This window comes from Coloeus monedula (assembly GCF_965178545.1).
Source record: "Coloeus monedula genome assembly, chromosome: 6".
NCBI classification, from domain to species: Eukaryota; Metazoa; Chordata; class Aves; order Passeriformes; family Corvidae; genus Coloeus; species Coloeus monedula.
In genome coordinates this window covers 8,423,689-8,437,226 of record NC_138786.1, presented here as the reverse complement: position 1 = coordinate 8,437,226, position 13,538 = coordinate 8,423,689, and the positions used below count along the sequence as shown (strand labels likewise).

General features: G+C 45.3%; 1 protein-coding gene across 1 annotated transcript in view; it reads right to left on the bottom strand.

The window, feature by feature from the left end:
• The window catches only part of KIAA1549L (KIAA1549 like), a gene marked incomplete at its 5' end in the record, with an annotated part of 123,285 nt that extends 112,299 nt beyond the window's left edge, over window positions 1–10,986 (bottom strand). Inside the window, one exon of the mRNA XM_082283924.1 lies at window positions 10,818–10,986. Within this exon, the coding sequence (XP_082140050.1) occupies window positions 10,818–10,986 (169 nt within the window). The remainder of the gene's footprint in view (window positions 1–10,817) is intronic.
• Window positions 10,987–13,538: the final 2,552 nt, after the last annotated feature.

The window sequence follows — 13,538 nt, the reverse complement described above, 5'->3', positions numbered from 1 at the left end:
CACTGGAATAGATTTCACGGCATTCCTGAAAATGTCACACCCACACGGAGCAGAGGCAGAGATGCCTCAGTACTACACCAGTTCACCTAATGCAGGTAACTTCACACTCTGTCATCTGGCTAACAATTACATCTACTGAAACGACCTACCATTTACTGAAGGGGGAAAGCCAAACTTCAGAAGGCACAGATAACTCAAATACCACACTGCAGTTATTTATCCTCCAGATAAAACTTTACTGTATTTATTTACTTTTCCCCTGTCACTGAAGGGCTCAAGAGATGAGCAGTACAACTTCCTGGGCACCTTAAAATGGCAACTCCAGTTTGTTTAAGGCTGCACTTTAGGAGACCATCAGTGTCATCTTCTATACTTCATGCTCTCCATACAAATTCCACCTTTTTCCATCGTCGTTATTGCAGAACAATCAAACAAAGTTCTGAAAACCTCTGATAACACCTCTCCCAGGTGGATCCCTACAAAGTGAGTGGTACATCCCAGGAGAAACAGCCCATACTTCAGACCCAGCTCGCTGCTCAGAGACTCAGTCCCCACCCGCTGATGTCCCTGGGATTCCTCCTATCACTTCCCCGACCAGCCCAGACCTCAAAGTCAAGATATCCACAGCTAGACCTAATTAGTCATGGAAATACCCAAGTACTTTAAGCAATCCAACATCAATTCTGTGAATTTAGGCTGGCTACAATGTTAAGAATTTTGCTCTGTGTGCACAAGTAGATGGCATTGATTTCAGCAATAATTGCCTAGAAAGACAATTTTAGACTCAAATTAGCAGTTAAATAATTGTAGAAATTATACAGAGAGATTTCTTTGATTGGACAGTTGTAATAATAGCTGCAGAAATCAGTCCTACACAGACTCTGCAAAATATGCTCCATTATTGTAGCCTAAAGTTAATATTGTTGAAAATGAACCACATACCAAGAATATGCTCCTGTAAGATCATTTCTTTGGGGTGATTTTAATTATCTGCATTACTGGATATATTAAAATATCTGATAAACTTTGAATATACCACACAATATTATCTCAGTCCTACTGCCATTATCTATTACTGTTAATTCACCACTGATTTTTTTCAAACGAGCTGTTGGCTTTTCAACAAAACACACACTGCCCAGCCAGCCCATCCAGCAGGGATGAGTGTTCTGCAGCATGTTGGAGGACTGGAGTGTAATTTCAGATAAGCATTAGACGTGCTTCCCTTCGAGCATTCCAAGAGTTTCATTAATTGCAGCAGCTGACTTGGGGCCTTTTAGAGGACAAAAAGGAGATTAATATCAAGATGCCATTCCAGTCTCCTACCTAGGGCACCAAGGCCCACGCTGCAAAGCAGAGGAAGCCAAAGTCATCACAAAAGGAAAACAACTGAACTCTTTCCCACATGAAAATCAGTGGAGTTTCTGTGGGCTCTACCCAGGCCAGGATTTCACCAGTGCACTTCCAGCTCCCAAATAAATTGTAGCAGGAAGCACAAGAGGGCGAGCTCTATCTAGCACAACCCTGATACCCCGGCTCTTTAGGTGCATTCAGGGAATGAAGTCTTAGCAGTGTTCACCCAGCATCCCATTAGCTCTGCCTGACATGCCCACAAAGCAAATAAATATTCGACTGCTTGCAGCTGGAGACACTGTTTGACTTGGCATGCTTGTCCTCTTCCCTTTACCTAATCCATAATCCCCTCCTCTCCTTAAGTCATCCCTGTGCACAGCTCTCAGCACTCAGCTCGATGGATTGATGCCGAGTCTCAGCCACAGCGGGAACGCAGCACATCCCTGAGCTGCAGCCAGGCACAGGGACACCAGGGACTCCAGGGACACCAGGGACACATGGACACACACTGGCTGCCAGGGGCCTCCATGGCTGCTCATGAAATACAAGGGTCCCCTTCAGCCAAAGGGTGCATGGTTTTCCAGGAGCTCACTTTCCGTGCATTTTCTCATAGTTTATATTCTTTGGGTGTTACTTTTGGATGTACTGTTTGTCCACACAGGAAGGTAGGAAATGCCATCCTGAGCTCATCCAGTCTCTGTCAGTCATTGCAGCCAGACACTGCCAAAGAGTGCACCAGACCTACATTTTGGGAGTTCCTGAAGTACCCATTTCTGTGGCAGTGAGTCCTACAGCCAGAGGGAGAGTGAAGCATCACTGACTGGTTTGCAATAAGGGGTTTTTTTCTTTCCTCAATTGTTGATTGTCTCCTTATTGCTAGTGCTAGGAGACAAAGCAAACAAAGAACAGCATTTACCTTTGTTCTGTAATATTGTGACATTTAAACAGGGTAAATGGGAGCTGTCAAATAGAGATTTTGATATCGATGATGATGATAGAATGGATTAGCAGAGAAAGGATTTGATTGATGGTGGAACAAAAAGAGGATGGAATAATTAATGCCCAGGATTGAATTTTTATGGACAATAAGCCACTTTAAATTCATTTTATATTTCTATCAGACTAAATTTTTGATCTAGTATTCTTAAATTTCAATGAGGCATTTGACTTTATATCTCACATTTTGATTAATAAAACATAAAACTGATACGATGCCTATGCAATAGATTTTAAATGATTAAATTGAGCAGCAGTGCTTTTAACAGACTCACATGGGACTGATTCTCAGCCTTGCAGCCAAAATTTTTGTCAGGAGGAAGTCAAAACTATCTGATAAAACTTCTCAGATGACAACTGGGAAGGCGAGGAACAATGAAGCAGCCCAGCAGATGCAGTCAAGTACCAGACACACATCTGGAAATAAAGACTGGAGACCAATTTTACAGAGTAAAGAGTTTCTATGAGGACAGCTGTGATGAAGGGTTTTGTCTACTGAGCAACTTCCACAAGCAGGAGAAGCACTTGAGCTGCAGGGTTGTTAATCTTACTTCTCTCAATTACAACAAAGTCTGCAGAGTAACTTGTTCTAAAAAAAAAAAACAGCCTTGGAAGCAGAGGTGAATAATCAGATCAATGGAAACTGCTACAGAAGTAGCCTTAATTCAACTTTAATATTTGGGAAGATCAGCACTACAAGAAAAACTTGTATTACATCCGACACTGATGCTGATGCCCACTGCTGATGAAGCAGGAATACCAGACCAGCTGTGGAGGCTGCAGCTTCAGAGGGACACCAGGCTGAAAAGACTTCAAAGAGGAGGCACAAGAATGATGAAAGATGTGGGAAATGCACCTTTGATGGAACCCTCTGAGAACTTAAAGCAAAAGGCATGACTTGATCCCCGTGCAAAAGTAGCTGTGCCACACATGCATCAGCCACTAAAACAAAGGGAAAACTTATGGCTCACGTTATTCAGAGGCAAATTTGACATCAGTGGCTCCTCTGTGACCTAAATGCCTGGAAATGTTTCACCAATAAAGGTTTTCCCATGTTCTGTACTCATTCTTATGGCCAACCAGCACCTTTCTCCAGCTTGCACCCATTTATTCTTTTGGATATGAGATGACTGGAGGAAGAGCTGCATGTGCTCAGGAGCAACCCCAGCTGGTAAACAACATTTTTGTACATGGATACTCGTGAAATTCCTTTTGAAAATGACTCAATAATTTCATATTAATTATGTGACAGGAGCTCATAATCTTTTTATAGGTGTTTCAATAGCCTAAAGAAAGGTACACATAGAAAATAATGGTTTTTTTAATAGCAGGAGAGCAAAGAACACTTCATAAACCATCTCATCAACACTCCCACTTATTTATTTAGCAAGAGATCACTGCCTGTGGACAATTTAGAAGTCAAGCTCTAGTACTCCAATAAAGTCAAACGTTTGTTTTTAAACAGCAACACATTTTAGATACCAAACCTTGCACAGAGAAATATATTCATATATTCAGGAGGCTGCAGCTTTGAAAACATCCCTGTAGTACCCAGTGTGAGAGCTCTTGTCTGTTTATGGACTGACAGCCAACAGTGGACAGGATTTTTTTCAAATCTACTTTTACGAGTATCTAAGTCAGCCACTACACTCAGTGAAAGAAACAAAATAATCCAAAAAAAACAACAAAACCAACCAACAACAAAAAAAAAGCCCCACAACTACAACAACAAAAAAAAGCCCTCACACAGCAGGGTTTGAGACTTTCAGAATTGGAGAGCACCAGGAAATTCAGACAAATCCATCAGAGAATGCTGGACAGCTACAAGAATCAAGCCTGTCGCAGTCTTAAAAACATTCAGCCAAGGCCAGAAGGTCAGAGAAGTACTTTTAAAGTTACAGTACCATGGAAGGCCAGACCTAATAAAATAACTAAAACCAAAAGCATCAGTATTAAGAATTTTTGAAAACTACCCCTAACAATTTCAGCTTCAAGACCTCCCATCAAAGACAGTGACAGAAAACTCTCTGGATTAGCCATGACCCCTATAAAAAACCAATTTTTCACCACTGCCACCTTCATCTGCCAAAGCTACTTATTAGATTAAAGGAAAACTACACAAAGGAAGAACTCATCAAGTCTGTAATGGTTTCTTTTAAATCAGTTTTTCAGAACTTGAGTGACAAAGAACATCACGTAAGCTAAATTATTTTTATTATTTTCAAAACAAAGAACAACTACCTGGTAAAATCTTCTTCTGCAGATAAACTTCCATATTTCAACTCTTTTCTTACCATTTTTACATTGGTTGCCAAAATATTTTGCTGGTGTCAGTTATTTCATTGTTTAATAAATACCACAGAAAACTAATATATCTTTGTTTCCCATTCCTTTGGAATCTGTTTTTTTGGACATTTTCATTTCCATGCATTTAAATGCTTAGCCTTTTTCTTGTCTTAGCAACACCTAAAAATCAGTCTCTTAGCCTTGTGAATGACACACATTTATGTAACAATCTTGTGTTAGCCTTGCTAGTAACAATACCAGGTTTAATTTACAAAATCCACACCTCTCAAACGCGGGGCACTGATTTGTTTGAAGACTTTTTACATGTTTCCAGCAGAAGACACTGCAGTGAGATCATCACATCACCAAGGAGCAGAGTGGTGCAGGATAGTTCTGCTGCTGTTTTATTACCTGGGATACAGATGGATTGCAGTTTATACTGGCTCCCTCCAGAAAGGTTTCATCACCACCCCCCTGCAGCAGCGCTGAGGAAAGCACACCCCAGTAGGTATCTCATGTACAAAGGCTTTCCTAGAGAGCAACCAAAATCACTGCAGTCGACACAGAGGCTTTCTAGCCATAACAAGGAAAATGCAGACACATTAGGGTGATTCAGGAGGAATTTCTAAAGAGCTACAGCTGCTCCCCTGCTGACGCACCAAACCTGATGACAATACCTGAAAATTGGAGGCCCAGACTTACACTATGTGTTTACAGTCTTACATAGATTTTGCTGTAATTTCTCCCACGTGTTCTTCCCATGCAAAGTCAGTAGGAATCAGCTGGAGCATTTCCCTAAAAAGGCTGCTAACAGGTGTTAAAATGACAGACAAGGTGTTGTAGATAGTTTCATATCTACAACAATGCATGGTGGAGAAAACCTGGGAATGGGCACTGTCTTATTTGTCTAGGTTTTTATTGTTTTCATCTTTGAATGTTCTTTCATTTTCCTTCTTTCCTCCTGCTCCTAGAAGACAGAAAGGTATTTCCTCTGGTTTAACCTCCAGATCAAGTAGAAATATGTGTGTTACATTTTGCTATGCATGCTGTATATACCTCATAAAAGTAATCATTATTTAAATATTATATATTATTCACATTAATTATATATTGTGTACTAATACATTACATAATAATATCTAACAACATGTAGTGTATAATTAATATATATTCTAGATTACTATATTCATATTATATATATATATGTTTTTATTAAAATATTGATAAAATAATAATTTCACCCAAATGGGGCACACAGCCCCTATAGCTTCAGACTTTCCATTTTCTACAACAACCCCTCTTTTATAAAAGAGAGTAGCCAAACCAGGTTACTCAAATCTGTTGTTGAGACCCCTTTAAAAGCACTATCTCTGTTTGAAGATGCCCTTTTGGACACCTATTGGCATAATTTTCAGACTTTAGGAACATTACCAGTCTTTTCTCTTGTGACAACAATTATGAGATGCAGATGTTCCCTTTACACCCTTCTGCACACATGTAGGACTTCCACCAAAATGCCAGCTCAAAGACTGGGCTTTGCTCTTAATTGCTTCTTCTTCATTTCCAGACCTTTTGCCACAGACCTTTTCCAATCCAGAATTATTGAAAGTTATGTTGAAGGAGGCAGAAGGGGAGACCCCTGTGGGTTCTCAAAACTGTGCCAAGAATGCTCCAACTACTTCAGCAGCAAACTGCTCTGTGTGAGGTGTACATAGGTATCCCATATCCTGAACTTCTAACTAAATACCCTCACTGGGAGTGGTTTTCTGTGTGCTTCTTGAGCTGAGAAATGCCCTGTCCAAATTCCCTCAGTGCTATCCCACCTTGCTGGTAGGAAGGCAGCCATGGCCCTCAGGATTAGCAGAAAAAGGCAGCTCAGTTCAGGAAGTGCAGTAGTTCCTTCACTGGACTCAGCAGAAGGAAGTGAGAACAGTAAATAATCACCAAAATGCTCTTTTCTTTTTTAATGAAATGTTGACATGTTTGGACATTGAAGCCTAAATTTGTATGCAAATATTACCAGTATTTACTGCAGCAGAAACATGACTAAGGAAATACCATAAACAGAAAATTACTCACAGTCCCCTTCCTCTTATTCACTGGCCTCACCTCAAGCAAGTGTGAAAGATTTCAAAAAAACAGCACAGTAAAGACTAGGACAATACACTACTGGGTGAGTGAACATGTCAGAAAATAAGATTTAGAAGTTATTTTACCATAGGCCTTAAGCAGCCAGTCAGCATTCCCAACAGGCAAAACATGGATACCCCTCAACCTACCTGAGCTACTTGCTTGTCTTAATCTACAGAGAACAGCTTCATCAGAATGGTTTCAGTATATATGAATTTAAAGTATTCTCTATCTGTAGGGATACTAAAACCAGATTATTTACTGTCAGCTAATTATTTATTATCAGCTCAGATCCAGGAATGCAGTGGAAGAAGGTAACTCATGACTGGAGGATCTATGCCAAACATATCCATCAAAACCTCAAATCCTGCCAAAGAAACACCTTTTTGTGTGCTCCTGGTAGCCCATTCTTTCAGCCCTGGCTGTAGACCCCTGTTTTGTTTTGACTAAAATGAGATAGAACTTGAACTTTGCACTGTTCTTTCACAGGATACCTGAGATGTCTGCAAGCATCTGTCGGGATGATCAGAACACTGAAAGAGCAACATGACCAATCTAAAACTATTGATCTTCCAGAATGCTGCATTGGTAATTCTGGAGAGCGACCACAGGAGGTGGAGGGTGCCTTTTTCCATGTCCTCACCACTTTCCATAATGCAGAGATGGATCTAGGGAAGGACTCGTGCCCCATATGTTCACAGCCCTCACCTCTGCAACAGCTCCTCCGGCAGCGAGAACACCAACCTGTACGCTTCCAGATGTGCCAATTCTGGTGCTTTTTGGGGAGTTTCAGGAGCTGAGAGGCACTGAGTCAGTGCTCAGGTAGCTGCCATGCACTGGGAGCTGGTCTGTGGGAGGTGATGCTGGCAATTTAGCAGCTGGCACGGAGCGCTCTCCGAGTTGTTCAATCAAAGCTCCAGCTGCGAGAAGCAGCCACCGCGCTGGAGGTCTCCTTATTGTTTGTGAAATCGTTGTTAATTAAGGTGAGATCTCACTGTGCTGGTGTGTAGCAAACACAGAGAGAAATGGACCTTTCCCTGACAAGTTTATCATTCAAACAGGCTACACAAGCAAGCATAAAGGATGATTCAAAATGTGAAAAGTGTATTTTATTGTTTCTGAAAACTTTATTTCCGTGGGCTCCCCACTGCACTCCCTCTGATTAGCTGATTAATCTCATGAGCAACACAACTGTGAGCAATGTGCCTTTTCCTCTGTTTCACTCAAACAATAGTGACATAGGTGTTGACTGGCTGAGAGATGCTCCACCAACACCAGATCAGCTTTCAACAGCTGCCTTTCAAAACTGTGTCTCTCCTTCTCCCAGGGAAAATGGTTGCCCATGGTTCATAGCTCTGTCATAAGCGAGTTCTACCTGGTTGGAGCATAGTAGGACTCGACCCAAACCTTCACATTCCCTCATTTGATTTCTGGTGCTTTACTTTTTTCTTTCTTGACAGATATATTCAGTTTGACTTAACTTTTGCACTGGCCATTCTGTAATCCTGATTATGGTGGGCAATGTAATTTTGTTTTCAACCTGAATACAAGCAGTAGTTCTGGGGGTGACATACTGTGGAAATTAATTATTAACTGTGCATGCCACTGGGCAATATGGCATGTACCCAGCTAAAGAAGCATAAAATACTTGTAAAACTACTAATAAAGCTTCTTAGCTGCTGTTTGAAACCTAATCACTCTGTAGTCCTTGGTGAAACTCTCCAAAGGCACTGACCAGCACCGAGGTCTGGCTCTGAGTCCCTAACACAGAGTTAACCAATCTCTCTGCTTCCAACAGCTGGAAACCCAATGCTCATCCTGCCAGGATCTCTTTTCAAGGAGATCATTGCCCTTTGTGTTGAATTCTTGTTGAGGTCTAAGGAAATATAGTTGATCCCAGGGATCAGGAAAATTTTGAGTTGTCTTCTGAAGCAGTAGCAGCAGAGTAAAACAGGTTTTTCCCTCCATGCTCCTGGTTCCCTGCTTTGTCTTCACACACTGCAATGCCATGTGTTGCACACAAACCCAAAAGACGAGTGGAGCATTCAGCCGTGAGTGTGTGCATCTGTACAGATATAATTTACCCAGAGAGGCAAATATTCCCCAGTGGAGGAAGCTGTAGTAAAAATGGTGCATGACAAGTGCTGTTCTTAGTGTTTACTGCATCCTGTATCACCACTTGGATTCCATGGCAGTAGCTCTGCTCTATAAATCGTACACATTCCTGTAGTAACCACCAAAATCAGTAAAAGTACATTTGCTTAAAAGAAATCCTGGCCTACATGTAGACTGCTCTATATTTACGTTCTTAGACACAAATTATGTTCTTCATTGAAAATCTGCCTCTACCACATGTTTTGCTCCTGACTTCAATGGGAAACAGCATTGCATGAGCTCTATCCCTCTGGAAGGCAGAGCTTTTAAGGTTAACTGACATCCAATTTATGCACCTCAGCAATCATATCTAGTGATCAGCATTGCACAGGAGTAGTAAAGTTTTATTTGCAATTTCAGCAGTAAAGCTCAAAGCTATCAAGTACAACAAATTATGTTTAGTATCTTAATGTAACTACCCAATAATCTAAAATTCCCAGGCAAAGTCTATCAATGACACTATTTTCCACTGTAGGCTGTGGTTATGTACTTTGGCTTGGCACTGTTGTGGCTTCTCACCTCTTTTTCTCTTTTCCAAGCTGTTGGCTATGAGACACGTTCAAATACGGTTTTTAACTCTATTGGATTTCTTCACTTACAAATGAAACCATGGCTGTGCCACACAGACATGCAGATCACAAAGGAAGAAACAGAATATTAACACTTTTCATTCTACTCTTGAATCTCATCCTGGAGCGTGATGAGGTGTCTTGTTGCATTTGCAGGAATACCTCAGCTTTAGCAACTGAGCTCTGAGAGCCTGGCTACCCCCAAGTGAAGGCACACATTTCATAACTTAGGTGTGGTACAAGAGTTCTTGTGAAATCCAGACCGACTTGACAAGCAAAGGTAAAAAATTAGCCATTCCTCTGATCATGGGTCAATTTGTGCTATAGAGGTAAATCAGACTGTGGTATTTACATGCTCAGCACACGTAATGCAGTAAGAGGCACTGTTCCACCAACCTGCAACCTGCAAATGAGAAATCTTATTATGTTATGGCTGTAAAACTGACATCAATTGTATACATTTACTGAAAATATGTGTTAACAGCTTCGAAACATGGACTCAGGTCCCTACTCCTTTCTTAAATCCATGAATCATCCAGGAATAATCTGGCCCTATATCAATGTTAGCCTCTTTTAGCATAGCCTCAGAATTATATTTGGCATCTCTATCTGGCACATACAATAACTGCCAGCAACAGTAACCATTTCTGCATTGAGGTCACAGAGTATATCCACTGCTGTAAGAAGTCTGGAGAGCACAGGACACTGCCCGACTCAAAAAGTCGAGGCAAACAGGAAAAATCTAACCCAGAAATTGTCGGAGCTTCCAGCTGCATTTGAGATGTAGCGCTCAGATCTCAGCAGAGCTTGCCCTCTCCTAACCCCTCCTTATCTTCCCCTCCTCCCCACCACACACACACAGAATCACTAGAACTGATCCTCTGGTTTAACAAAAGCCTCTGCCCGTCCCTTTCTCTGTAAGGAACAAGACCTAATCCGACTATCCCGTCCCATAGGAAAAGCTGTTATTTGTGCGCCAGCCAGGGAGCCCGGGGGTGACGGCAGCGCTGCTGTCTCGGGGCGAGGCAGCAAACCCGAGCATCCCCAGTCCACACAGGAGCCTCTGTTCCGCGAGCAGTAAAAAAGGATGCGGCAGACAAAGAGAAGCGCCTGGCTGCTCCCCGCTCCCGGCGGTGCCGGGCACCGGGCACGCTTGGCGTTTTCGGAGCGTCCCTCCGGGAGCGCGGCTCGGGCAGGCGGGGAGCCGGTGCCACCGCAGCAGGTGAGGCTGCTCCGCGCCGGGCAGCCCGAGCGCCCCGCGGAGCCCCGCGGGCAGGGCGGTGACGGCCCCGCGCTCCGCCCGCGCCCCCCGCCCGCGCTGCTGCTTACCCGGCTCGGCCCGGGCGCTCGGCAGGACGGCGACGATGACCGCGAGCAGCAGGACGGCCGCGGCCGGGCCCGCTCCGCCGCCCGCGGGCCGGGCGCTGCGCGGGGGCGCGGGGCCGGGCGCTGCCTCGGGGCGCGCCCCGCTCCGCCCGCCCGCCGCCCGCCGCCACATCCCCGCGCCTCGCTCAGCGGGCAGCGCTGCCCATCGCCGGCCGGGCTCCAGAGCGGCGGCTCCGCAGGCAGGCGGCGGCGGAGGGGGCGGAGCGGGGGCCCCGCATGCCGCCCGCGGCTCTGCCCGCACCGCGGGGCGCGGGGCCGGGGCTCCTCAGCGGCGGCGCGGCCCCTCGGGCTCCGGCGCGGCGAGCGCCGCGGAACGGAGCTTCACCCACAAAGGGCTCTCGGCGCCGCCAGTCCCGGCCCCGCTCCCCGCCCTCAGAGCGCGGGGAGGCGGGAGCGGGGGCGGCGCTGCCGGGGCCGCGGGGACCCCTCCGCCGCCCCCCGCGCTCCGCCGGGGCCGTGGCAGGAGCGGGGAGCGGCTGCGGGGGCGGCGGGGCTCGGCCCCCGCCCGCCGTGCCCGCCGGGGCAGGTGCAGCGCGACAGCGGCTCTCGGGCATCTGGCACCTCCCTCATTGTTTGAAGCAATTGTGCCCGGCACTGCCTTTGGGAGCACACGGAGGTGCACCCTCTCGCAGCGGTGCTGCGACCTGGCGAGGCTAAAAGTCCCTCTCCGCTCACTGTGGGAACCGTTCACTGCCAGCTGATGTCCCCGACCTGGGAGTCGCCGGGCCAGGACATCTCCAAAGATGTCCCTCGTTATCCCAGGCACCAGCCAGCGCCTCCTCTTGGCAAAGCAGCCCAAGCCCTGCCACAGCGCCGATCACCACTGGCAGCATTTCTGCAAGTGCAGAAGCAGCTCTGGGAATAAAGGAGCTCGCGTGTACCGCAGCAGGTGACCAAACTGGCAGGTACGTCCTCAGCCACCCACTGTGCAAACACAGGAGAGGTCTTCTCTGGTCGCCCCTCTCCTGTGCTCACTCCATCACTCCCTCCCCGGCTGGGATAGGGCTCAGACCTCCAGACTCAAAGGCAAGCGCCAAGACAGAGGTTCCTCTCTGTTTTGCTTTAAGGTACACCGGGAGATTAACACGAAGCCCATGAAATCTGTTATGGACAGCAGAGGGGTGAGCCCCAGCTACTGCCTCAGTCACAGTCACAGCCAACACTAGGGCAGTTCATTTAGTGTTTTCTCCAAGTCCTATTTGCAGCAGAGGCAGCATGAATTCTTTATTCTGATATCACCTCTTTCCTGGAATTGCTTCCATGAATTCTTCTCATTCCCAGATCATACCTGTGGGCAACAGGCAGTGATGATGGGAGGAGGAGCAATGCAAAGGTGGGTTTGGGGTACAACACGCTCCAGGACCCCGAGAGCTGATCCTGAAAGGCTGCAGCATTGCTTGCATGAAGGAAAGCTGCCCCAGACACCCAGCACTTCTGCTCTGCTGGAAGTTGTGTTGCTGAGAAATTCTTAGAAGTCAGGTTTGAGGTGGAGCAACCTCAGCATGGGCCAGCCACAGCTTGACATCCTGGTACCCAGCCACTCGCAGCATCTCCACAGCCGTGACAACCCATAATTACATATTTATCTGACTGGTTCAGCACACTCCCAGTGTCACCAACACAATTATGCTGTCCCATTTCTGCCGTTTTACTTTTCCCCCAAATCACCAATTCGTTCCGTGCAAAATTAGCTTCCCCTTGATGACTGCGAGCGATTAACCAGAGCAAAGATGGCAGGTTATGATTATTATAGTGAAATGGAGCTTGCTCATCCCTCGGCTTAATCCAGGGACAGCACGTTTAGTGCGGGGCCCTCTGCTGGCACCTTCAGGGAGCCCTGCACAAACCTCATATCATCATTTTCATATTTTTTTAGGTTTTGTCATAACTCGGCTTTGCAATAGAGCCATCAAAAAGCTATTTTTGGCAGCACTTTTTCTCAGTCTAGCTCTTAAGCATTAAGCATAGTTTTCTCTTAATTTTCCATTACACAATGTGTTTGTGTATGTATTATATATAAAACACAAGTAGCAGATTGATTTGTTATTTCAAAGGATTTTAAAAATGTGTATTTTCCAGAATGACGAATGGATCTTTTACAGCTAATGAAAAGTCACTGGGGTTTTAACTGCAGTTAGCTACTTCCTAAACTTAACTTTTCTAATCCTGTTTAGTTGGGGTTTTTTTCCAGATCCAAAATTGCCTTGCTTGCAGCAGACCTACTGCAAACATTCAGAGTCTTGCTTCTTTTTATGAGGGAATCCATAAGATGAGGATCTCATCCACGGATGAAAAGTGCCTGTGGCCAGGCAGTGACTTCTCCATGAAGCTGGTGGCAGGCCAGGGCCTCTCTTTGCAAGAGAACAGTTGGGATTTTTCATTGTGATAAACATCTCACTCCCCAAATACAATGACAGAATGGAGTCCAGCCTCCAGGCACCTCTGCCAACAGGGTGTAGATGCTCCTAACCTGCTATTTTAGGGTCTGAGGAGAAGAATCCATTCAAATGTGTATTTCAGTCCCTCAGCATAAAGCTTTATCGTTCTAACAAAGAATACTCAGTGCTGTTCCCCAGGACAAGGGCAGGTAGAATTATCTGAAGCTGCTTAGAGCACAAACCCACCCCTCCTGAGAGGGAAAATGCAACTTCCTTCCTCCAGGTG